We start from the raw sequence: 23626 nt of genomic DNA on the forward strand, positions 1-23626 counted from the left end.
TTTTCTTCTGTAGCCCTAATGAAACAGGCACATGGATCCCACTTTTCAGAAGAACTGAAATGGATTTACTGGTTGCATTACCACCCAAATTGTGCTTGAATTACAACTGAAACAATCTGAAATTAGCAAATTATGTTATTCATAGTTTCAAGTGGTGTTAACAGAAGCCGTGTATTCCAATTTCACTGAACAAGTTTCTTTAAAAAGCTAACAGTTTTGCTAAGTTTACACCATACCAGTCAGTAGTTTCTCCTCACTTTTACTCGCTTAAAATCCCTTGCAAAGTCATTTCTAAAATGCATCCGAATTTTCCATGAACTGTTATGAACTGGAAGTAGACTTAGAGATTTAATCCTTAGAAACCAAGTTTAATGACAGAAGAAAAGACACTGTCATTTATAAACAATAGCAGGGATTTTAATTCCCTCTCACAGATAAGCAGCATTAAGTACCCAATGTTTCAGAAGACAAAGGCCTCATCCTGCTCCTATGGAGTTTATAGTATGTAGCTGAAGTGTGACAGGGGAAGCAAACAGGAGTGTTAATGCACAGAACATACTCAATAGTAACAAGAAATCACTCTCAAAAAAATCTCAGACTGATGAACAAGTAAACCTAGAGTGCTGAAGGCGCTGACAGTTTATTTTCTAGCAGTTTTAATGCTGGCTGGGAGCAACTGCTGATTGAACGGGTCTCTAAAAAGATTAATGAAGATTTCTAGAGATCAAAACTTGTGAAAGTGCCAACTAATATAATTTCACCTGGAGCCAGTCTGCCACTTCTCATATTTGGCATATTTTTATATCTGCTGAATTCTTCTAAACAAGTTAGCTGAATCATTTTGAATTCTTAGGCTGCAGATAGCAAGAAATCAAAAGGCAAGTTAGAATAAAAAAAGTGTAATATATATTTGGCTCATTCTTGTTGCTAAGCTACTAAAGCCCAGTTATGACTACAAGGCCATTACGGATTTGTAGCTGCATTTCTGACAAGGCAATGTAACATCAATCTAAGCACAGCAATAAAGACAGCGATCAAAGTCACAAATCAGAACTTATTTTGGTAGGGGAACAGCAACTCAGGCACTTCTAGACCTTTCCAATTCACAGTATCCATCGATCCAAGCAGCTCTCTGCTGCCTTTAGTTCTTTTGTTAAGAATTCAAAACTTCAGGAAATCTAAACACATGGAGAACTCCGCCACTGTTGAACTGGAAAGGGACTATCCAAAGGACTAGCTCCTTCAGTTGCTGAAGTCTCATGGCTTACAGAACAAGTAGGACAGGTCGTTGACCTGGCAAATCATAACTGCAGCTCTGATCCAGGGTACACAAACAGCTAGGAAAGTCAAATACCTGCAAGCAGAAAGTATGTAACACCATACTAATGTGCCTAAGGTTTTAATGGTGATATCAGATAAGAACCTCAGATTATTTCAGTGGCCAAAGTTTTCTCTGAAGTATAGAGCACAAGCACACACCATAAAGCTTAATCGTTAATATTCAACATACGTCTGCAAGGAAGAGTCTTTGCACACCCAAAAGGCTTCTGGTTCTTGAATTTATTATGAGCAAAGTTAGTTGGTTGAGTCACCACACTTCCCCAGGTGCCATTTCTCAAAAATAAGTTTCTCGAGCCAATTTAACCTCACAGAAAACAACTGAATGTTGCTTTTACCAAAACAAGAAGCAAAGGGAGCATTACAGCAGTTCAACAGCTATATGCAATCCCCTCCAGTGAGGAATAAATATAGCTCATGTTGAGGCAGACAGATGTTGAGGTTGATAAAGGTAAACAGAACCATGTAAGAGGTAATTACCAAACAGGCTAGATAAGTCACCCGTGAATAACTTAACCCTTCAGTGAATCCAACATTGTTTATTCCCCTGCTGAGGGAACGTGAGCCAGAGCACGAAGGATTTCAATTAGTTCCCAAAGCACTAACATTTGTAACCAGCTGCCTCCATTTCTTATCTATGCAGTATGGAACATCGTCATTGCATCCCCACGGTCTTTTGCACTGCTTTGTTGATTTGCTAGCTTTTCTACAAGTGAGAGCTCTTTTCTTCCCTTCCCCCAAATCCCAATGTTATTTTGATCACTGGGGTTAGGGAAGGAAGAGGTATTTCTCAATTATCTGGAGGAAACAGATCTGCTAGAAGAGCTCACAAAAGAAATGTAACCTAGTAGAACGGTCAGTAATTAAGAGGATGGTTTATTTATACTGTCTGACCTTACTCTATGGTAAGTTAAAGTCAGCTTAGCCAGCTATACGTTTTAAACATCCAAGTGCCAGCATAAACAAGAAAGCGAACAAAAAAGCACAGGTCACTTACAAAACTGGAGCTCTTCTCCATGCAAAGCAAGATGCAAGTTTTTGCACTCACGGTAGACAACAGTTGAACCAACGCCGCTAGTACAAATTACTTAAGTCTCTAAATCACAACTTACCCAAAAGACAAAACCTCAAAACAAGTTATGGACATGTCCTGGTTTCAGCTGGGAGAGAGTTTTAAACATTCCTAGATGAAGTTGCAATTGTTTTATTCAGCAGGTCAGCTTGATCAGAACACTCCTATTTGGGGGAACACTTATAATCTATTTCAACCATGCCACCAATAGATCCAAAAAGGACATTTGATAAGGTCTGAAAATGAAAATTTTCTCAAAAACTTCGAGGCATAACTCATCAGCATCTCTCATGGCACTAACTGCACTCATTATTGACCCACTGATTCGAAGTAAACTGACTAGTAATTTCATATGAAAACACATTTTTAACTGCATGAAGACTGCACAAAAGAATTTGTACATTGGATGCTCACAGGTTCAATCTCTTATGCCCTTCTGTCATATCAAATATAAAAATACACGTGTTTCATTTAAGGTGCTAACCTTGACGTTTTTAAACAATGTTGTAAATAGCATTCAATTAACATTATTTTAGAGAGTTGGTTGAGTGCTTCTGTTTGGCCACAACTGAGCATGTTGTAAGGTACAATGACATGTGTAAGCCAAAGTAAACATTAGCAGACACACAATATGCATATATTATATATACACTTATAGAGTGCACACACATTGTTGATTTATTCACTCACAGAAGCCCGCTCAGTCCAGTACTTCCATTTGGTTTCATGTCATGTTTTCTGATACCTGACAGAGAACATGATCTTCTGGATTTGATAAGGGTAATACCAGATACTTTTAATACTGTAAGCAGTTTATTGGAAACCTAATTACAATACTCACCACAAAATTTAACACTGTCTACTCCTATTCTAAACCCCATTACCCTCCCATTATTATCTAAAGCTATTGGTATCATGGTTTATTCATATGTATTCACATGTTATAAACCAGACAGATTAATCACATAAACCAAGAATCACTAGTGGTTTGAAATAAATGCAATATTTCACTAGTAGTTGGAAAAGCCAATTTGTCTGTTTATTCTGAAGTACTGTAACCTGAAGCATTTCTCTGTAAATGAAAACAAAAGCATCACTGCAATCCTTTATAGTCTAATGTTGTTTCTAGGACACTTACCTCTTAGTAAAGAATTTTAGACTTAAATCAGGTTAAATTTTTTACAGGTGGAAGCAGTATTGGGCAGAAGATGAATGCATCTAGAAATCCTTCCACTTAAACATGGTCACACAACTGAATCTGTGGCACAGCCAGTAACAAAAAACCCAAATCCTTTTTACCTTGTGTATTTTTAGTTGGCAGACCCCACTTCCTTCTTCCTCTGACTTCAATCAATGCAAAAAGATATAGGAAGTTTCGATTAACAAAAATGAGAATTACTTACCAATTTGTAACAATACCGGCGTTACCAGAGCTGTCTCCATGGCATAACAAAATTCCCTGCCAAACATTACTGCACCATGCATCACCCACAGGCGTATTGGTATCCGGTCTATGGATCCTTCACTAATGGTCTCCTCCCTGCTTTCATTCTCCTTGTTTTCTGGTTTCTGAAGCTGTGCCACAGGTAGATCTTGAACTTGCATAGATTCCGAGTCAGCATTCTGGGGAGCCATTTTCATTACCATAAAAAATATATATATATTTGTTATATCTATATAAATAATACTACCATAACTCCACAAACAACTTAGCGTGTCTTCTCTTTCAGCTTCTGTTCCTCAGGCAAGTAATGCTTATATTCCTCTTGTACAAACAAGTATCTTGCAACTTCTTGTATAGATATGAGACATTAAGAACGAAAAGCTATTTGGTAGGAATTTCAACATATGGCTTGCTGGTTTACTGTGAGTTAGAGTTAAAAATCCATAATTGCCATTCAGTTAATACCAGTTTCATAATTATTATTGAAGAAGTGCTGAAGTTGTTATTCTTGCTACAGAGGGGTGGAAAGGCGACACAAAGAGGTGCTCCACTGTTAATCCCCATCGAGTGGCTGATTAATCTGCAACAAAAAGCAAGCATTTAAAAATTTCAATAGCATTTTTCAGGATATTGTGCCCCCCCCCCCCCCTTAACTATATACCCTATTTCCTGCTTAATGCTTTCCATTGTCCTTGCCTAGTGTAGGGTCTTTTATTCCACATTCCCTCCTACCCCTGGACTTTCCATTGAAATGCAGTTACTCCTCATAGTCACATGATGCTTAACTGTACTCCTAAGTTCCTCCAGTTTGTGGTCCCACACAAAGCCACACAAGAATATATCACTGTATTTGTCCGAGATCCTCAGAATGTCAAGCACAAGACTAACAAATTCTGGGAAATTTAATGCAGGTTCCATTTCAGAAACAGTGTAGGATATTCCAGTACTATGCCAGGAAGATGATTCATCAATTACCATTTACTGACTGGCCACACACACATCTCTGTTTAGCCTTTTGGAAGTAGCCAGTTACTTTGCAGTAACTATCACACCATCTTATAACAAAGGTATTCCTCAAGCAAGCATGAGCAAAAATAAGCCATTAGGAATATAACTTTGGGGACTGATATTTAAATATTTAAACTTCTAATGAAGATATACACAGCATATGCATCCATCTTCACTTTCTGCCCACAAGACCAGAGCATCTTACTCCCACATCCCATGAGGCTTCTGAAATCCATGAAAGTAGAATGGTACAGTACCTTCCACCATACATTAAAATTATTAAAATATATTCCAACCGGGTAATACAAGCTTCTCCTGTATTTCCTTGTCCTTTGTGCCCCAAAGCCTAAGCAGATGTACATACTGTACCAAGTCAATCAAAATGTGTTTAAGCACTTAGGAGAAAAAAGCAAGCATTTTATAAAAAGTCAGATTACATAATGTTTGTACCAGAAGGACGCATATTCACATCTATGCACGCAGCGTGACTGAACCCATATCCCAGGACAAACCCCCTCGGGGGTATGGTTGCATGAGATGCTGGCTTTGGCAGCAAAGCTGGCCTGAGAAGTCCCCACGCTGCAGTTCACTGCCCCTTCAGTTGTGGCAACAAAAACTCTTTGTGGGCTAGAGCATAAACCAGATCATTAAGTGGTGAACCTAAAAATGAGCCTTAAGAAAAAAAGATGACATGTTTGGGGTTTAAAGCACATCGCAACAGCAGCTCTGTTTCAGCATGACCCAACACACTGTTTACTAAAAGTGCAGCACGGGAACATCACCTTGAGCACTCCCTTCTGCCAATACCCTCCTTCGAGCTGTACTCCCAGCAGGTTTATTGCATGTATTTTGTTCTTCCATTCAGAAGCATCTTTTTTGGTCTGGGCTGCTTCTCCTCCCAGGCTCCCCAAGATTACTGAAGTTCTCAGATTTGATCACCTCAGTAACAACTTCATACTGTAATTTGCTTTTGAGCTAGTCAAACCTTTAAATCACATGAAATAAGTTAAAATAACTTGCTGAACACAAGTGCTATAAGCAGAGCTTTAAGTTCCAAGTTTTAATCTATATGCATTAAATTGCTCAGAACAAAAAGGACTCAAGAAAGCATTTCCCCACCCACTCACAATTAACAGGAGGAGTTGAGATGCACTGCCTAGGTTACTGAATTATGGCAGATTTGATCACCTCAGTAACAACTTCATACTGTAATTTGCTTTTGAGCTAGTCAAACCTTTAAATCACATGAAATAAGTTAAAATAACTTGCTGAACACAAGTGCTATAAGCAGAGCTTTAAGTTCCAAGTTTTAATCTATATGCATTAAATTGCTCAGAACAAAAAGGACTCAAGAAAGCATTTCCCCACCCACTCACAATTAACAGGAGGAGTTGAGATGCACTGCCTAGGTTACTGAATTATGGCACAGACAGGTACTTATGAACATGTTCTTCATAAGCACCTTGTTTTTATAAAGGTTTTCCTTTCCACCAGTCAGGGTTTGGATTTGCTAAGCTCCTGCATACGGCAGAGTTCATTTGCCTCCTTCCAGTAGTTAGCACAGCACTGAACTCTCATCAGGAGGGGAAGGGATGTGATTCTCCTACTTTGCTTTAGTGTCTGAGGTTTCAACTCGGTCCTTGAAAGGCTGTTAGTTTGTCATAAACTTGATGTTAAGTACTGCGTGTATGTAAAAAAAGCCACACACATCCACTTTTCGTAACACAAGTTCTGCGTGAGTAAAACCTACAAAATACAGGTTCCAGAGTAGAAGCAATTATTTTAATTACAGACTAGTCATAAAATGTTTAATTGCTGGCAGACTCAGGCAAAATTGCATTCACTGGAATTTAACTTTTACATATCGGCTCTTATTATTCAGACCATGCGTGTTGTATTACAGACTAAGGGTCATAGATAATACTCCTGTACAAGATGGCTTTAAAGTCTCTAGCATTTTCTTATGCTTAATTTCCCCTCCTGTCACTATGAAGGATTTAACTCAATTTCCCTAAACACCTCATTTAATACGCAGTATTAGCAGAATGAGGCACAGAGAGGAAGGCAGTTCATCACACCAAAATGTTTTACAACGCACTGGGGCAGCCTGCAGACGCAAGCAGGATGACACCAGGCTGGGAGCATTTGTCACTGGAAAGGATAAAGAGGCAGGACAAAAGAGGATATCTGAGATTTAGCCCATTTGAGCAAAACTCTTAAGGGATGACTGAAAAAGTTACTCTTGAAGTGGAAGATGATGGGGAGTGATCAGGTAATTTGAGAGACAGGAATAATGGATGATAGATGGAGGTAGACTTTTAAGTTGTAATTCACACAGATAAGAACAGTCTATTTTAAACATGCCAGAAAAAGCAGTTACAGTCAGTATTCAAGTGCAGTAGCAAGAGGCACAATGGACAGGTTTTATCTAAAGGAACAGAGAATTACTGTTCCATTATGCCAATTTTGTGGCAAGCATAACGCTAGTCTTCCCACAGCACTTTCATCTGACTCCAAGTGGATGTCTAATACAAGAGCCAGAGAATAACAAGAGCCTCTCAGAAAGGTCTTCCAGTTCTTCTGTAAGTCCTGCTAGCTTGTGTTCATACTCATTTTAGACCGATCCAGATTCTGCTGCTGCTGCTTTTTCCAAGTTCATTTTGAATTTGGCAGGTTTGAATAGTGGCATTCTTCCTTATCGAAAAGGGAGACAAATTAATTTACCTGCTTGGAAGTAAATATTACAGAAGCTTTTATGCAGCAAAAAACTCCAAAGTAAATGGCATCTAAAGAGGAGTTGGATTAAAATACCAAAGAAGGCATACTCCCATGCCTGCATCTAGCACAAGTGGTTGTTTTTTTTTCATGTTTGTTGGCTAGTAAAACCAAACCTTAATTGACAATAATTTTTTTTTTTTAATTTCAGTATTGAATATCCATGGTAATTTCCAATACATTCCCTTCACTCATGCAGTTCAAAGACTTCATGGCGTGAGGAGTCCACCTAAGAAACATGCCAGCATTATTATATTTTTTAAAGAAGTGATGAATTAGGCTTACATTTTTCCCTGTCATTCAAGCAGACCAGGTACTAAGAGAGCTGGCATCCCTTCCTCAAACAGATGCCGAGAGGCATGGCAGCAACAGGTTTCAGAAAGACAGCTTCCCTTTCATCTGTACCTTTCTGACCATCCAGCCACGTAGCAGCTAAACGAAATAATTTAAAAATGCAAACTGGCACATAAGACAGCATTTATCTCAGCAGGCTGAGACCAGGTCCCCCATTCTGCCATGAACTCTCACTATACTCTCCATAAAGTTTTAAAAGGCATTTTCATGACTAACAAAGAATAATGAAGTAGAATGAAGAATTTCAGCCATGAAAAGGGGTTCATGTTGGCCATTGTACAGAGGTTAGGTATGAAGATTAGTTTACATACAGAAATATTCCCGATCTTGCAAAGTGCGTACGGGAGGAAGGGACTGATTACACTAGCTCTTCAATCTAATTGCACATGTTTTATTTCGACCTTTGGCCACATTGCGACAATGACAAAACCTATAAAGCAGTAGTTAATATTTCAACAAAACAGGCAAGTAATATATTCTGAAAACTAATCTGTAAGCAAAATTTTAGAAAAGCTGCTCAAATTACTTGTAATCTTATCTGTCATACTTTTACCATCTATCTTTCGTCTAGGCATAAGTAATAACATGACTATGTGAAGCACGAAAAAAAGATGTTACAGGCTTAACAAGGCTATATCACAATAATCCTGTGCCTCAAATCGGTAGCGTTCACAGACAAAGCACATGAATCATCGAAGAACCAGAGGAAAATTACTGCCTTTCTTCAGGATTTTCCAAAGAAGAGGAAGAGTATATAGGTCATATTTGTGGCCCACAAAATTCAGTGCTTTTCTTTTCCTTAGGGAGTACTAAGATGCCAGAGATGCACAAAAAGCTCATGCTAGACAATTATGCAACACAATGCCTTGGGTAAATGACTTCTATCACACTTCCCAGCATGTTTTGTAAATTTAGGACTTATATCGACAAGCTATGTTTTTGCATTTGTCATACCATCATCTGGAGGTCAGAAGATTGCTAGTACACCCATCAATACCAAAAGAAATGGGGTTAACGGTGATCCTGCCTAAATCTTCTAAGACTGAACTTTTTTTAATGCATGTTTCCAGATATCTCTTGCTAACAAGGAACAGGAATGCACTGTTCAACAAGCAACTAGATTTTCTGAAGAAGTGCCAAAGCAAATGACTTTAAGCTATGGAGTGTGCAGTAATTTTTCAGGTACTCAACACACATACTTTATTAAGCAGTAATAAAGCCTGGCAGGTAGATACAGTTAAATGGGCCCAAAAGGATACCATAAGAAAATGTCAACTCTTTAGGAGGGCTTTCTTCCTCTGAAGCCATTAGGCAATCCTTAAGGCATTTATTGGTGTAAGAAAAAATTCATTTCAACAGGGTAGGTGTGCACTAATTACAAAATACTAAGTTCTGAAGGGAAAAATAAGCACAGCCTAAGAAAAACTGGAATGAGCAAACTGAAAAGGATGGGAACAGTTATGTCCAAACACTATTGAGTAACTAAGGGAACAAGGGGGGCATCAAGCAGAGGCAAACTATCCCCTTCTCTCATCCTGGTCTTTAAAGTTTATTGCATTAACTTCCAGTAACTTATCTAGCCACCTCATGTCTTCAAGATCTGCCTCTCCCATTATCATTACTTTATTTTACATGCAAGTATACAGATTGATCAAAGTCTCCTCAAATCATAGTGAAAAGCTGCATTCAGTTTTGCTCCACAGGAATTGTTTTCTAGCAATGTTGAAAATACTCTAGCCCAAACAAAGATTCTACAGTTTAAAAGAATTCTACCTTCTTCACACTGAAAGGAAGGATGAGGAGATACCTTGAGCCATCATTGCCTACAGATGCCTTTCCATTGCTTACCATTAACTTCGTAAGGGAAAATAGCTAAGAACCCATTCTTCCAGAATTTAACTAGGCTTTAATGATTCTGGTCACTGGTTGTCATTGGATCACTAACATCCTAATGTGACATTCTGCATGACACTTCGAGAAAACCATAAACAACAACAAAACAAGGTAGGTGTACTTCTACTTCATTAAATATTCAAATGTTTGGCTGGAAAAAAAAAAGAAGTCTAAGAGTGCCGAAGCTGCCAGTCTATTAGGACAAGCTTTTTTCCTCCCAGAGTCTTACACCTTACCCTTCTTCAATTAGTACGTCCCATAGACATACATGCTAGTAACCTTACTATTTCACCTGTGAATCACATTAGGCTGGCAAGCCTGTAATTGCCCAGTCATTCCATTTGTTTGTCAAATATTTAACTTTTCTGCCAGGTTGGTTTATGCTAAGGTTTTCAAGCAATCTGACCATCTCAAGTTATCTAGACTGATTTAAGTATAGCTTTAACATTAGCATTGGAAAGAAAGGCATTCTGAGTTTATCTGCCTTTTCCTCAGACTAAAACGTTTGGCTGAACACTTCTACCCCTATGTTGCAGACAAATATCACTTATTATTCCTTCTACGATTATATGCAAAATGGACACTGGGTTCCACTTCAGCATTTGACTGGCTTGCAAAATGATACATCGTTTGGACTTGTGCCTTTTCAAGAGTAAAATGGCATTTGTCCAAGGATAATTACTAACATTTTGAGCTCAAATCCTCTGGTCCTCCACCACGGTGACAGAGCAACAGCACATTGCTGTGAAAGAGCAGCTCTTACAGACAAGGCTGTCCATCCCTCTGCAAGCATGGCCACACCACCTCACAAAAATGTGTTGATTCTCAAAATACATTAAAAACTATTCCATACAATGCTGATCCAACCCATTTTGTACAGATGACTCCCTCAGGACTAATTTTGTGCTACAGATCTGCCATAGGGACAGCAGCTTCCACTACAGATGTAGTAGCAGCTGAAACCAGAAACTGTTTGCAGTACAACCCTGATCGTGGCTTCAAACTGTAACAGCAAACTACTTTTGCTAGGACAGCCTGTTTTGCTAGCAAGGGTAGTTTTGTTTTACAGTCAGCTGCTTGCATAGGAATATCAGATAAAATATGTTACTAGTTTATTATACTGCTTACACTATAGGTTTCTCAATCACTTTAAGCTGTCATAAACAAGTACTTCCTCTAAAAGCAGCAGTCTGCTCTTCCTTTTCTTTGCCCCAGGTTCCTTACTCCCACCCCTTCTTCCTGCACAGCCACACAAGTGCCGAAGCAGTGAACCAGACAGTGTAACTGATCTAGATGGAAAACTAAGCTGACAAAAACACGTCCAAGAAGCTAAAAAAAATCTTTTATAAAGTCAGGTTGGTTTTAGCTGATTGCGTGGCTGCATGGATCCATACCAACATAATAGGGGAGGGGAGAAATAGGGGCAGCTAGAAGTATTACTTTGGGTAGCAATACCCGAAGCCAGTGTGAAATTGCAGCTCACAGAGAAAAGAAGTTGTCGGTGGACCCCTGCAGCTACAAGGTCAAAAAGCAGACTCGCGTGCCCAGCTCAAGACACCTCCTTTTCAGAAGGCAGAAGAAGGATCTCCAGTCATGCTGTCAGAGCTATCATGTATGCTGCCTCCTAGTACTTGCCAGATGCAAGGCAGAATACCACTTGCTTAGCCAACAGGCAGCTATTTTCTCCCCAGTTGTTTTGCGGCTCTGTTGCTAATTATTAGCAGCTGTTTATAGTAACAGAACTGGCCACAGGGGAAGTTTCTTTGGCCCATGTCAAGACTCAAGTGTTCAGCCACTGCAGTAGGAAGAAAAGAATCTAGAAAACATACCTGGAGTTTTTGGCCTAGCTGGACAAATGAGTGCAACTACTTGACTTGAAGTTCAGCAAAGGGGCTGTATCCCTGTATCCTTCCGTGGACAGATTATATTGTTCCTTCATAAAGGTTTAGACTCAAAAAATCCCGTGACTTTCTAGAAGCGCCATCATGTGAGTCATGAGGCCTTTGGTTCAAAAGGCAGCAATTACAGGCAGGTAGTTGTTTAAATTCCCATTACGATTTCCCACATAGTTAAATGCAAACACAGATTTTTAGCTACTGCTTTCTAAAAACAGAACTGTATTAACCCTATCGGGGGGGGGGGGGGGGGAAGACTATACTTGTTCAGGAATAATTTTTTAAAAATGCAATTACACCACATATTACTTAACAGAAGTCCTATATGTGAGCAACATTACTCCAGATCTCAAGAGGAAAGTCAACCTCTAATTTTAAAATAGTCTTACATTGAACTGGACTAACCTGTTTTGAATCACTAAATGCCTGCCAAAGGAAAAAGGTTAAGGCTAACTGGGTGCAATCAAGAACCACATTTGACATGTCCTAACATTTAATCCATCATTCAGATAATCAAAGGCATTGAAACACAACAGCGTACACCAGCTTGTTCTACAAGGATACCGTGCCTAAGCAACCCTACCACTGACACTGAATGAAGGCTTAGATGAGATTTTTAACAAGTTCATCTTGAAACCTGGGATTGGTTTAAAAAAAAAAAAAGCCACTGGAACCAGCACAGTGCTTTTGCATCATGACCTACTTTTGAGGCTACCACACAATTTAGGCCACTGAAGCAAAGTCTGGGAGGGGGGAAAATCATTCCGTAGCACATTGCGAATGGAGATGATATGGAGCAATCCACCTCACATGGAGAAGCAGCATTTTTTCCACTTCTTGCAATGCAAACTTTTGCCTGCCCTCAGGACTCTTCACACACTGTAATCCAGTTGATGTCTTTTACAACCTCTGCCTTGCTGTTGTTTAAGCTGGGACATAACTTTTGAAAAATATGCTCATCCAAGAGAAGCAAATGATTCTGGAAGCTCTCTTGCTATTAAAGGCTGAACATCTGACATCCTCGACTCCGCCAACAAATCCATAAAAATATCCAAACAATAATTCCCCCCAAAATATAAGAGCAAGGGTGTGTGCCACTTAATTTTGAAAGGGTTAATGGAAGACTTTTCGCACCTTTTCCTTGGTATGTATACAAAATCCCAGCCTGACATAAACAGGCTTCCAACTCCAGCTCTGCCAGTATTAAATCTTCCAGAGGGTTTCCTGGCTACTGCTTTCCATAAAGCATGGCCTTGACTAGAAGCCCTCTTGCTTTCTTGGGACCCTCTTTCCACCCTCTTCCAGCTTACTCAGAAAATGACCAAGAGTATGATCGTGGCTCATGCTGGAAGACATGGCGATGCAGTCACAGGTGGCAGTCTGTGCATGACAAACTCCCCTGATGGGCTTTTTGCTGCCCAGACATGTGGGGAGGAATAGAAAACTTAAGACATAAAGTAGAGAGATGAAGGTCCTCATGACATCAGGGAGAGCATCTTTGTCAGACAGCTCTATTTCCTCATTCTTTAGATTTTGGGGGCCAATGTAATTTCCCCAGCCTGATTATATTACTGGTAAAAAGACGTAGGAAACCATGGGTCTTTATGAAATTACTGAAACAATTCTGGGAAGCCATCTTTTTAAAAGGGATCCAGAATATAATGTGAGACAGACTTTATTCAGTGGATTGGATATTATACTGCTCCCTAAAGGCACAGGCTGTTACTAATATTAGATCAGATTACATTGTTAAATCACTGCTGCTGCTGTTTTTAGTAGGAAATACTTAATTTTCTTAACCTGGGGGGGGGGGTGGGGGGTGTAGCATTATCTGATTAACCTTATTTTTTTGTTTTGCTGCTAGGTAAAAAGCTTCATATATGCTCCCGTGACCCTCATGTTTATTAATACAGATACATTAAACAAGTAAACAGCTAAGGTGGTATGGGCATAAACAGCAACAGAGAAGCCTTCCCAGCTAGCAGAAAACGTACCAGCTGGGACCGGTGATGCTGGTGAAACAGGCACTAAGAAGCAGTTCCACACTACAGCAAAGACACAAACATGCCTTATTCATGACAGATGGATCTCCAAGTAGCAGATTCTACTCCCAAAATTAGATAAAGGTTAAGGACAAGATAGCAAGCTCTAACAGCTAAGTACTTTCAAAACCAAAAAATAACAACCTAGTCACCACATAAGCACAGAGAACTCAAAAAATCATGGGGATGGAGATCACTCTGGCCAGCATGCAAATATGCTGTTATGGTCTGACACTGCTGCAAATAACTTTCACTAAGAAAATCCACTAATTTGGTCAGACAGGCGCAGTCAAACTTCAGTCTGGCACACGCTAAGCATGGCCCAGCTTAGGCATGCCCTACTAAAAGATCCCAAGTTTTTAAATCATGTTGAACACGAGAGTTATCTCCCATCAGAATTAAATTGATTCATTCCCTCTGTCTCAATGAGGTAGGACAACAGAGGAAAACAAAATTAAGGCTATCATCAGGGAACATCTTAATACATTACCAAGTGGATTAACTGGAACAATCTCAACCTTCCTGCAGAAGAAAAGACAATGTCTAACCCAGTGGGGCTGGTGGTGCAAGAATAAGCCTATCAGCACATCATTGCCACTAGCATTTTTTTTTGCAAGTTCTTGTACCAAGGCTGTCCTCCTGATTGCGCAGTGTGGGAAATGCAGCATACCAGTGCAACCATTTGCAAATTACTCTCCAGAATGAGCAATACTTTCTATAATAGGTTGAGACTAGTGTTTTGCATGAATATTCATCCATAAAAAATAGTCAAGCCAGGACCGATTACTTTGTATATGCAAAGTTAGATATTCCTTGCAGATGTTACTGTACCTACTATGAGGAGCGCAATGCTTTATTTTCATGTACTGACATTTGAACTAATTACATTCACTGCTCTGAAAATTTGCAGGCTCCTTTCGTCACGCTGTAAATGCTTAAGAAACCCAAATACTGCCAGAATATGCATTAGACAATTACAGAAGCTATTCAATAGATCAAGACAAAAAAAGAGCACAGCATAGATCATCATAAGCTGACTTCCTCTAGCATATCATTAACATCTGCAAAGTCTAATTCATTAGAATTATCTCCAATTACCAGTCCTTAAACGCATTACCATCATTCAATCTCAGAAAACTCTGTTAAAGTAAGCTTTTGAAAGCATCCATAGAATTTTGTTCACCCTCCAATGAAGATAGAGAAGTTAGGCTTTGGCCAGATTTTACTAACTCTGAGGAAATAATTACTCCCTCAGAGGAAACCAAAACAACACAGAAGAGGGTCTCTCACATATCAGATTCTCCAGAGGGTTTGTAAACAACTATATATAACTAGTTATATCATCTTGCACTAAATATTCTCATTGTGCTGTCTTATGAGGAGCGGCTGAGGGAACTGGGGTTGTTTAGCCTGGAGAAAAGGAGGCTGAGGGGAGACCTTATCGCTCTCTACAACTACCTGAAAAGAGGGTGTAGTGAGGTGGGTGTTGGTCTCTTCTCCCAAGTAGTTAGCAATAGGATGAGAGGAAATGGGCTTAAGCTGCACCAGGGGAGGTTTAGGTTGGATATTAGGAAAAATTTCTTCACGGAAAAGGTGGTCAAGCATTGGAACAGGCTGCCCAGAGAGGTGGTGGAGTCACCATCCCTGGAAGTGTTCAAAAAACAGGTAGACGTGGTGCTTAGGGACACGGTTTAGTGGTGGACTTGGCAGTGCTAGGTTTATGTTTGGGCTTGATGATCTTAAGGATCTTTTCCAACCCAAACGATTCTATGATTCTATGACTCACAGATCAACTGGTACATCATCACTGTGATAGCTTGGCAATAAGCAACCATTTACAGCCTAACCTGCAGTTGGAGCCCACACAGATTCGGCATGATTGCTGGAAACTCTCTCTTGTCAGCATAAAGGAGAGAGATCCCTTCCACCTCTTCCCCACCCCAACTTCACACAGCTTCACTCCATCTGAGCCAAGTAAAATATTCTAACATCCCCTGATGAGGTGTTAAGTGGAGCTGACTGCTATAGTATTGAAAGAAAGGAATAAAGGTGTTTAGAGATAAATTTTTATTTCCTTCTTACTTCCTCCTTGGCATCCAAGGAGGCCTGCCTCCTTCCAATGCAACCATGCTGCAAAAGGTGCGGTAAAATCACATCTTCTCAGCCACATGACCTCAAGCCTGCAATGCATTAGGTGGTACTGAAAGAAGAAACAGCTATAGGTTAGAGCAGCAGCTTTATGGTACAGCACGTTTGGTAAACATCTTCAGTGCCTCCCTGTTGAAGCACAAGCAATTACAAACAAGCATTGTGAAAGCACACTCCATAAAAATGATAGCTAGAGCACTTGAGCAGTTCCCTGCTCCAGTTTTTCAGACCATCCCAAATACCAGCATAACAGATGTGTTTATGTTACTTGCCATGAAGTATAGTTACTTGATTTAGTTTCTGAATTCTTTAAATAAACATATGAACTGACCTAGCAGTGATGCATAGCCCATATATTTTAAGGTGTAAGATAAAGAACCAAAATTAAGAATCCCCTTTTAACATGAGAAATTAATAAAATTAATAAATCTTAAGAATACCAGAGGAATACTGTTCGGCCAATAATATGGATAAATCAGTGCTTAGAAGGGTTGCATCACCACACTGATTTCAGACCATATCTACAGCATTTAGGAACACAATACAGTAAACACTTCCACAAGCATTACTTTAAGCAAAGCAGGTGAAACATACCATTTAAGAGTTACACCTTCTAGGAGAAAGAAATACAGGTAATGAACAGACAGCACTTTGGCAAATCGAGTGTATTTATAAACCATCCATTTTAGAAAATTTTAGCGCAAGTAATATGATTTAGACAGCTGGTTTATAAGCAGCCCTGTAGAAAGCTGGTGGCCACATTTAAAAGCAGCTTGATCAGGACATATTTTGATTTTTGGACTATGAACGAATGCTATTTTAGGAATGTGTTTTGTCAGGCTGCAACCCTGTTAGAACTGGCAGGGTAAGATAGTTACTGACACACACTAAAATAATAAGAGGCTCTAAGTGCTTGGCAGTTGGACTCAATACATAAAGACCTGCTAGCAGGGAAATATTTAGAGGACACAGACCTCTTCCCTTTGTGACTTTGTAGAACTATGAAACACTTGGCAAAGGCTTGTCAGAATTTGGCATTTTTACCTAATTTGGGAAGGACCATCAGCCACTCTCCTCTAACAGGGTGCACAAGCTCCAGCACCCATGCCGCTTTAACAGCGTACATCTGGACCACTGCGGGATGAGAGCTGCAGCAGTTCTGTACCAAAGCTGAAGCACTTTTATAGTCTGCACTTGTATCAGTGCAGTCACTACAGCAGTTCCTACACCTGAGACACACCTTCAGCAGGCAAAAATGAAAGTAAACACATCTCACAGTCTAGGTTTAGTCCTGTCACATTCAGACAATTTGCTCATGCTCTGTCAGTCCATCAACTTTTCCTGTGTGCTGGCTGCAAAATATACAGCTGCCATCCTTCAAGGGAAGTTTGACATATGACCTAAGGAATCCTTTAGGGCAGATCTCACCCATGCAACTATCGGCATTATTGTATGACCTAAAGTATAGATCTTGTGCCCCTTTAAATCCCCACAGAGACATTTTCCAGTGGCAGAGTGGTTAAGAGGAATCAGTGTAATGGTTTCGCCCACTGCACTGTAACTGTTTGTTAGAAGCCAGCCAGGGCTACCACAAGCAGGCCATGCATGCAATAGAGATGCTAACCTGCATTTAACGAGCTTGAATATTGGTTGGCCTTACAAACTATTATTTCCCCTCCCCCCAAAAAAACCCCAACCAAACAGCAAATGCAGTTTGAAAGGCATCTAGTCTCTCACAAGCATTTTCTGTTGGAGGTTACTATCTGATACGCAGCCTTAAATTACCTACAACATCCTCAGTGAATCAGTCATACACACGCTAAAGCAGCTTTTCTTGAACATCCATAAGGACAAAATATTGTTGCAATAGTTTCTACTGGACTAGGTGGGCTTTTTCTAGTAGGAGAGTTTTTTTGCATAAAAAAGGATATTTAAAGTCAACAAATCATAGCCAACATTAATTTAGCTGTAAGATTCAAAGTGATTGCGCTTGAGCTATTTTCTAGATGCAGGGTTGCTGGCATAAAGAACATGGTAGCAAGAAGTTCAGCCTAAACAAGCATGATTGATTGTTTAGAAAACAAAGCTAATCTGGTGGTTATTTCTTTATGCACAGCTAATTGCATACCAGCTAGAGTACCTTTCGAGATCATTCTCAGAGGCAGAATGAATTTGTGGTCAGATACTATCACAGGTATTTCTTAAGGTAGGTAGGTCTGCTGTAATACTTGCAGTGCCTGCAAGTATTACAGCATGTGAGAAGAGCAGGACAATGAGGGAAACACCAGAATTTCAGTACACAGAACAGCATGATACTTCAGTGCAACAGCTCTGTTGGCAGGTTATCCTACGAAACATCTAATATCCTCAAAGGCATCAGATCTTCTACTCTGAAGTGCATTCACTAGAGTCAGAGAACAAGCAATAGTTTTTCTCATTCTGTTACACTGGATAGATCCTGAAGTCTCAAGCCAAGTGGGAAATTCAGTTGGGAGATAGGGCAAGAAGTAGCAACCTGAACACCTGACAAAATAGGTTTGGGTTTTGTGCCTTTATTAAGGAGACATCAAAATGCATGTGCAGTTAGTGTAAGCCATCTTCAGAGGAAGCAAAATAAAGGGACTCCGTAGTCTATATGAGTATACTTTCAATGGAAATAATAGCTACAACTTAAATTCAGGACCCCAGAACTGACTTTGAGTATCTTCTTTACCTTTTTTAAAATGCATACCAGCTCCAGCTTGGAGAGTAGCAAGTGAAATTTGTTGAGTGTCGATTTGAAGGATAAACAGAACCGCAATGTCTTGCTCAGAGAAGTCTTGAAGATTAGTCTAACATGCACCTGACATTAAGAGACCTCCTATCGCAGGGGCTGTATGGCTATTTACAGAACACACCAGAGGAAGAACTGACCAAATTGAAAGCTGATCAATGAATGCTGCCTTTAATGCACTGAAACTATCTGTTTATACATCTTAACAGTTTGGCAGGAGCCTTCTCTAAACTATTAGACCATTCTTGAGTAATAACATACCAATAGCGTGGGCTTCATGAAGCTAGTTAAATAGCTCTCCATTCATCTTCTGGCATCCACACACCTTTATTATGCTGCTTAAAGTTTGTGGTTGCACCACTGACTTTTCCTCATCTTGCTCCACTTGCTTTCAGTCTGGCTTCACCTCTGCTACTCTGCTTGCATGGTAGAAGATTTTTAGCCTCTACTCCTTGCTCTGGTTTAATCTTCTTTGTGGTTCAGCAGAAGCTGTTGAGAACAGACATGCCACAAGCAAGGGCATTCAGCTCTTTGCTTTAAGCTTTCATTGCTTTCTGTTCTCTGATGCTAAAAGTATAACAGATGCAGAGTCTTCTCACCACTCCTCTGGAAAGGTGAGCCTGACCTGACAGTATTCTAGATGTTAGGTTTCCAGCTCCCTGATCTGTCACTGCTGATCAACAATTGGCAGCTTCTACTTGCTATAATATAGCAATTTCTCCATTTTCAAATCTGACTTGATGTTCATCTTCCTGGAGATGACGACAACTGCCCACAGCAGCAACCCAAGCAAGGAGCATCACTAATCACATGCAGAGATCAGATAAAGTATGGTGTGAGCACATATACACCTGGTTGAAACTCTTAGGTGGTTTTGACTAGCTAAATTTCAGAAAGGTATGCTTTATTTCTGTGGTGCAGAGGAAATCACAGACTTACATCTGTGGGGGAAAACAGGAGGACAGTCATCATTCCTACAAAGGGATAAGTTGAAGTTGCAAAACCAAACTCAAGTACTTGAATGAATACTGCATAATATTACCTAATCTCATCTTTTCAAAAGAGATTTAGATCTTCAGACTATTTCTTTAAAGAACTGCTCTACTTTTAACTGAATAGTTTCTCTTATCAGTTTGTTCTGGTAAAAGATAGTGGCTTGGCTTCCAACCCAGTTCCCATGAAGATAGTTAATACAGGAGTCCTTTAACATCAGAACTAGCTAAATCCATTTATGACATATGGAGTTGATAAGGGATAGCACATTTGCCCCCAAATTATTTTGCTGCTTTGGGCTGGTTCCCTCACTGTTTGCAAGGTGTTTATAGGCAAAAGTTTATTGGAATTAACAAAACTTGTCATTCAGGTTAAGGAACAACTTTACTATGTACTCAGCTAAGTCCCTGAAGAGCAGACAAAAAGTTATTACCTTGATATAGTGATATACATTAGTCCTAAGTATTTGAAGTGTTACACCTGCTTAAACTATATGGCTGTTAAGAGCACGCAAACCAAAAATATCAAACAAGTGAGGCTTTGAGCAACTGGCAGAGTTATCCAGGTCAGACTGCGCTGACATTAATTTTGCCTAGAATTTCTAAAAGGCCTGTTGCAAGCACTTTGGCATATTGGATGGCTTGTTACAGGCCTCCTCTGGTTTCAGCTAGAGACTTTTAGAATCAATACTAGACAACTGGAATTGCCTGAATTTGGTCACTCAGGAAGCCTTCCAGGAAAAACCCTACTCTGAAATACATGAAGGTTTTAATAAGTTAGGAGTTATGTAGGATTTCACAGGTTTTTTTAATAAGCAGTAGTAGGTGTCATGCACCCCTATATTAAAGCTCTGGCAACCTTGGATGAAACCACCACAGAAGTGGGTAGGACACTCAGATGGACTTAGAGAACATTACAACAGCTTCCACAACTTTTGCTATGAAGAAAAGCTGACTCCAAAGTAGTATTTCTAAGTAGGGTTTCAGGAGCTTTCTAGTGTTGGTCCCAGACATCAGCTCATGCATGTAGAGCAGGCTTACTGAACAGAGATCTGTAAGTACCACAAAGGACAGTCTGAAATAAAAACAAAAAACCCAGCAAATAAGCATTCAAACACTGCTCCTGCTAGCAGGTTAACTGGAGAAGGGATTACACTTTTTTTTCCCCAAGACAACCTGTGGGTTATAGCAGAGAAGCAGAACCCAGGTCAGTACCCTGTTGAGAGCAGATATTCTTACCTTTGTCCTATACTAGAGGCGAGGATCACCTCACATGACTATTGATTCCTCATCAAGCACACCATTCAACCTCAACACTTCAGTCAGCAAAGCATGATGTACATAAACAGATCCAGCCAACTAGAAAAAGCTGGGGGAGGAAATAATAGAAAGGACAAGAGCCAGCAGACATGCCTACAAGTCCAAAGGGCATGAGATATTCTACTTATTTAAACAAAGGCTTGACAGTGGGTTTCAAATGTAAAAGCTGTTGAAACAACAAGAAGCGATCTCTCCTTTGCCAGACAAGTAATGACTGACTCAAGTTGTAACCAGGATGATAGCATATTCTCTACATGCTGTCAGTAACAGAAATGTTATTATCCGTCGTGAAAGACAAAAAGTGGGTTCACTCCTTCCTTGCCACACTCATTGGTAACTTTCTCATGGCTCTACAAGCTGAGGTTGCTCCTTGCAATTCTCACATCTTCAACTGAGCACACGTGCACACATACACACAACTGCCTAGCTACCAGGTCCCACAAAGGCACAGACATTTATATATGCTACAAGTGTAGTCGTGTGCCTTCAGCGATAACACAGGAAGCTGACAAAGAAAACTATTTGATTCTTGTCACTTGTGAACAAGAAAGTACATTTAGTATTTTACTAACAAAGATCTTAAAGCTGATGCAAGTTACTGGTCAGCACATGGAGGTATTTGACATCTTACATTTTAGTCACCTGTCAGAGTAAGGAAGCCCTTACAGTGAAAAATTTCATGGTTGTTGAAGCTTATTTTAATGAAAAGTGTAGCTTGCCCTTCTGGGCTGCATTTTATTTTGGCAGCTTTACTGAGAATGCTGTGCTTAGTCATTTTACTTTTCCAATTACAGTACCAGCTTATGCAATAAACTAATGTGTTTACCATTTGAACAATCACCTGCCAGATTTTTGGGAAGAACAAGATTTGATTAAAGCAATGAGTGGGTAAGCATAACATACTTAAATGTTTTAGGTTTTAAGACCCTAAATAGACTTGAAATATCTTACTGTTGCTTTGTGTAGCAGTCAAGATTTAATAGACAAAACAGGGACACCACATGCCTGTTATCTCATTTAAGTGAAATGCATGTATTATCCTGTAAGAACTTTAAGTTTTTGTTCTTCCAGTAGCAAATTTCTAAGTTTGATGTATTTCCTATCACTGTATAGTAGAACAGCCATAGCTCACAAGGTCACTTCCATTTTGTTTTAAACCTTTATTTTTAAGCCAAACGATACTTAAATTTAAGTTGCAATTCCACATTAAAACAGCCATGATGTGACAAATTACTATCCTTAGCTTGCATTCTGGTTTTCAATCAAGCTGCAGTGAGTTTAAGTTAACTATGAAGAAAGGCTGAGAGACTTGGGCATGTTCAGCCTGGAGAAGAGGAGGCTCCAGGGAGACCTTATTGCAGCCTTTCAGTACTTAAAGGGGGCTTATAAGAAAGATAGGGACAAACATTTTAGCAGGGCTTGTTGCGATAGGATGGGGGTACTGGTTTTAAACTAAAAGAGGGTAGATTCAGACTAGATATAAGGAAGAAACTTTCTGCAATGTGGGTGGTGAAGCACTGGTGCAGGTTGCCCAGAGAGGTGGTAGATGCCCCATCCCTGGAAGCATTCAAGGTTGGATGGGGCTCTGAGCAACCTGATCTGGTTGAAGATGTCCCTGCTCATTGCAGGGGGGTTGGACTAGGTGACCTTTAAAGGTCCCTTCCAACCCAAAACATTCTATGATTCTACAATTGGGGTAGACAGTTAGGGGATAACAAATTATTGATTTGTTACAAAAAAATAAAACCTGCAGGAAAAGAATTCATGTGGTGTCTACTCACATGGTGTTACCATAAAGTTCTTCCTATTTACAACACTGCAGTTTGCATTGACTGCAGATAACCCAAAAAATGTTTGGCTAGGAAGAACTCTCGGCTCACCTTCCTTTGAGGATTTAGTATGCCCTTGCTCACCACTCATCATACATGAAGTCTGGAGAAAGGTTGAATATAAAATATGAAACTATATCCTGTATTTTCCCCGATGAAAGAATACTTGTCCTGTAACAATAAGCTTCAGCCAGACTTAAACCTCTGCTGGCATGGAGTGCAAAACTCTGCAAATAAAGAATTATCAGGTTTCAAAACATGGAACTGAAATTAGCATAGACACAAGTTTCCCAGGTTCAGTACAAAATGTAAATTCCTACTGAAGAACACAGTGCAATCAAAACAGGCTCTGGTTTACTTTAGGACACACGTGGGGTAACATACCCAGCCATCTGGGTAAGATCTTGAGTGGCCTGATCCCAGATTTCTTTGCTGGATGGAAAATAAACTGAACACATGTATGTGCCTTCTCACATGCTTTCTATTAAACACTTCCAACCATGAGGAGCAGGTGTGACTACCATTTGCTGTGATTAAACTCATTTCAGAAGTGTTGGCAGTTACACATTAATGCCATGTTCCAAATCCCACTAGATCGTGAACAGTGACACTTGCCTGCCACTTTGGATGCATCCACCCCACATACGCCTTGAGTGAAACTGTGCACCTAACTTACAAGAAAAGCTACCCAGACTTCCAGGCTTGCACTGCACAGTCTGCAGTTTAAGCCTGTGTCTAACCTT

The 23626-nt window shown here is 39.9% G+C and overlaps 1 protein-coding gene across 2 annotated transcripts in view; it reads right to left on the reverse strand.

The window, feature by feature from the left end:
* Nucleotides 1-23626, reverse strand: part of SLC45A4 (solute carrier family 45 member 4) — a 65672-nt gene that overhangs the window by 32710 nt on the left and 9336 nt on the right. For both annotated transcript variants that reach the window (XM_075704809.1, XM_075704808.1), the window contains exon 2: nt 3814-4434. In XM_075704809.1, the coding sequence (XP_075560924.1) occupies nt 3814-4057 (244 nt within the window). In that variant the 5' untranslated portion in view covers nt 4058-4434. The remainder of the gene's footprint in view (nt 1-3813; nt 4435-23626) is intronic.

This window comes from Pelecanus crispus, chromosome 2 (assembly GCF_030463565.1).
Source record: "Pelecanus crispus isolate bPelCri1 chromosome 2, bPelCri1.pri, whole genome shotgun sequence".
Lineage (NCBI taxonomy): Eukaryota > Metazoa > Chordata > Aves > Pelecaniformes > Pelecanidae > Pelecanus > Pelecanus crispus.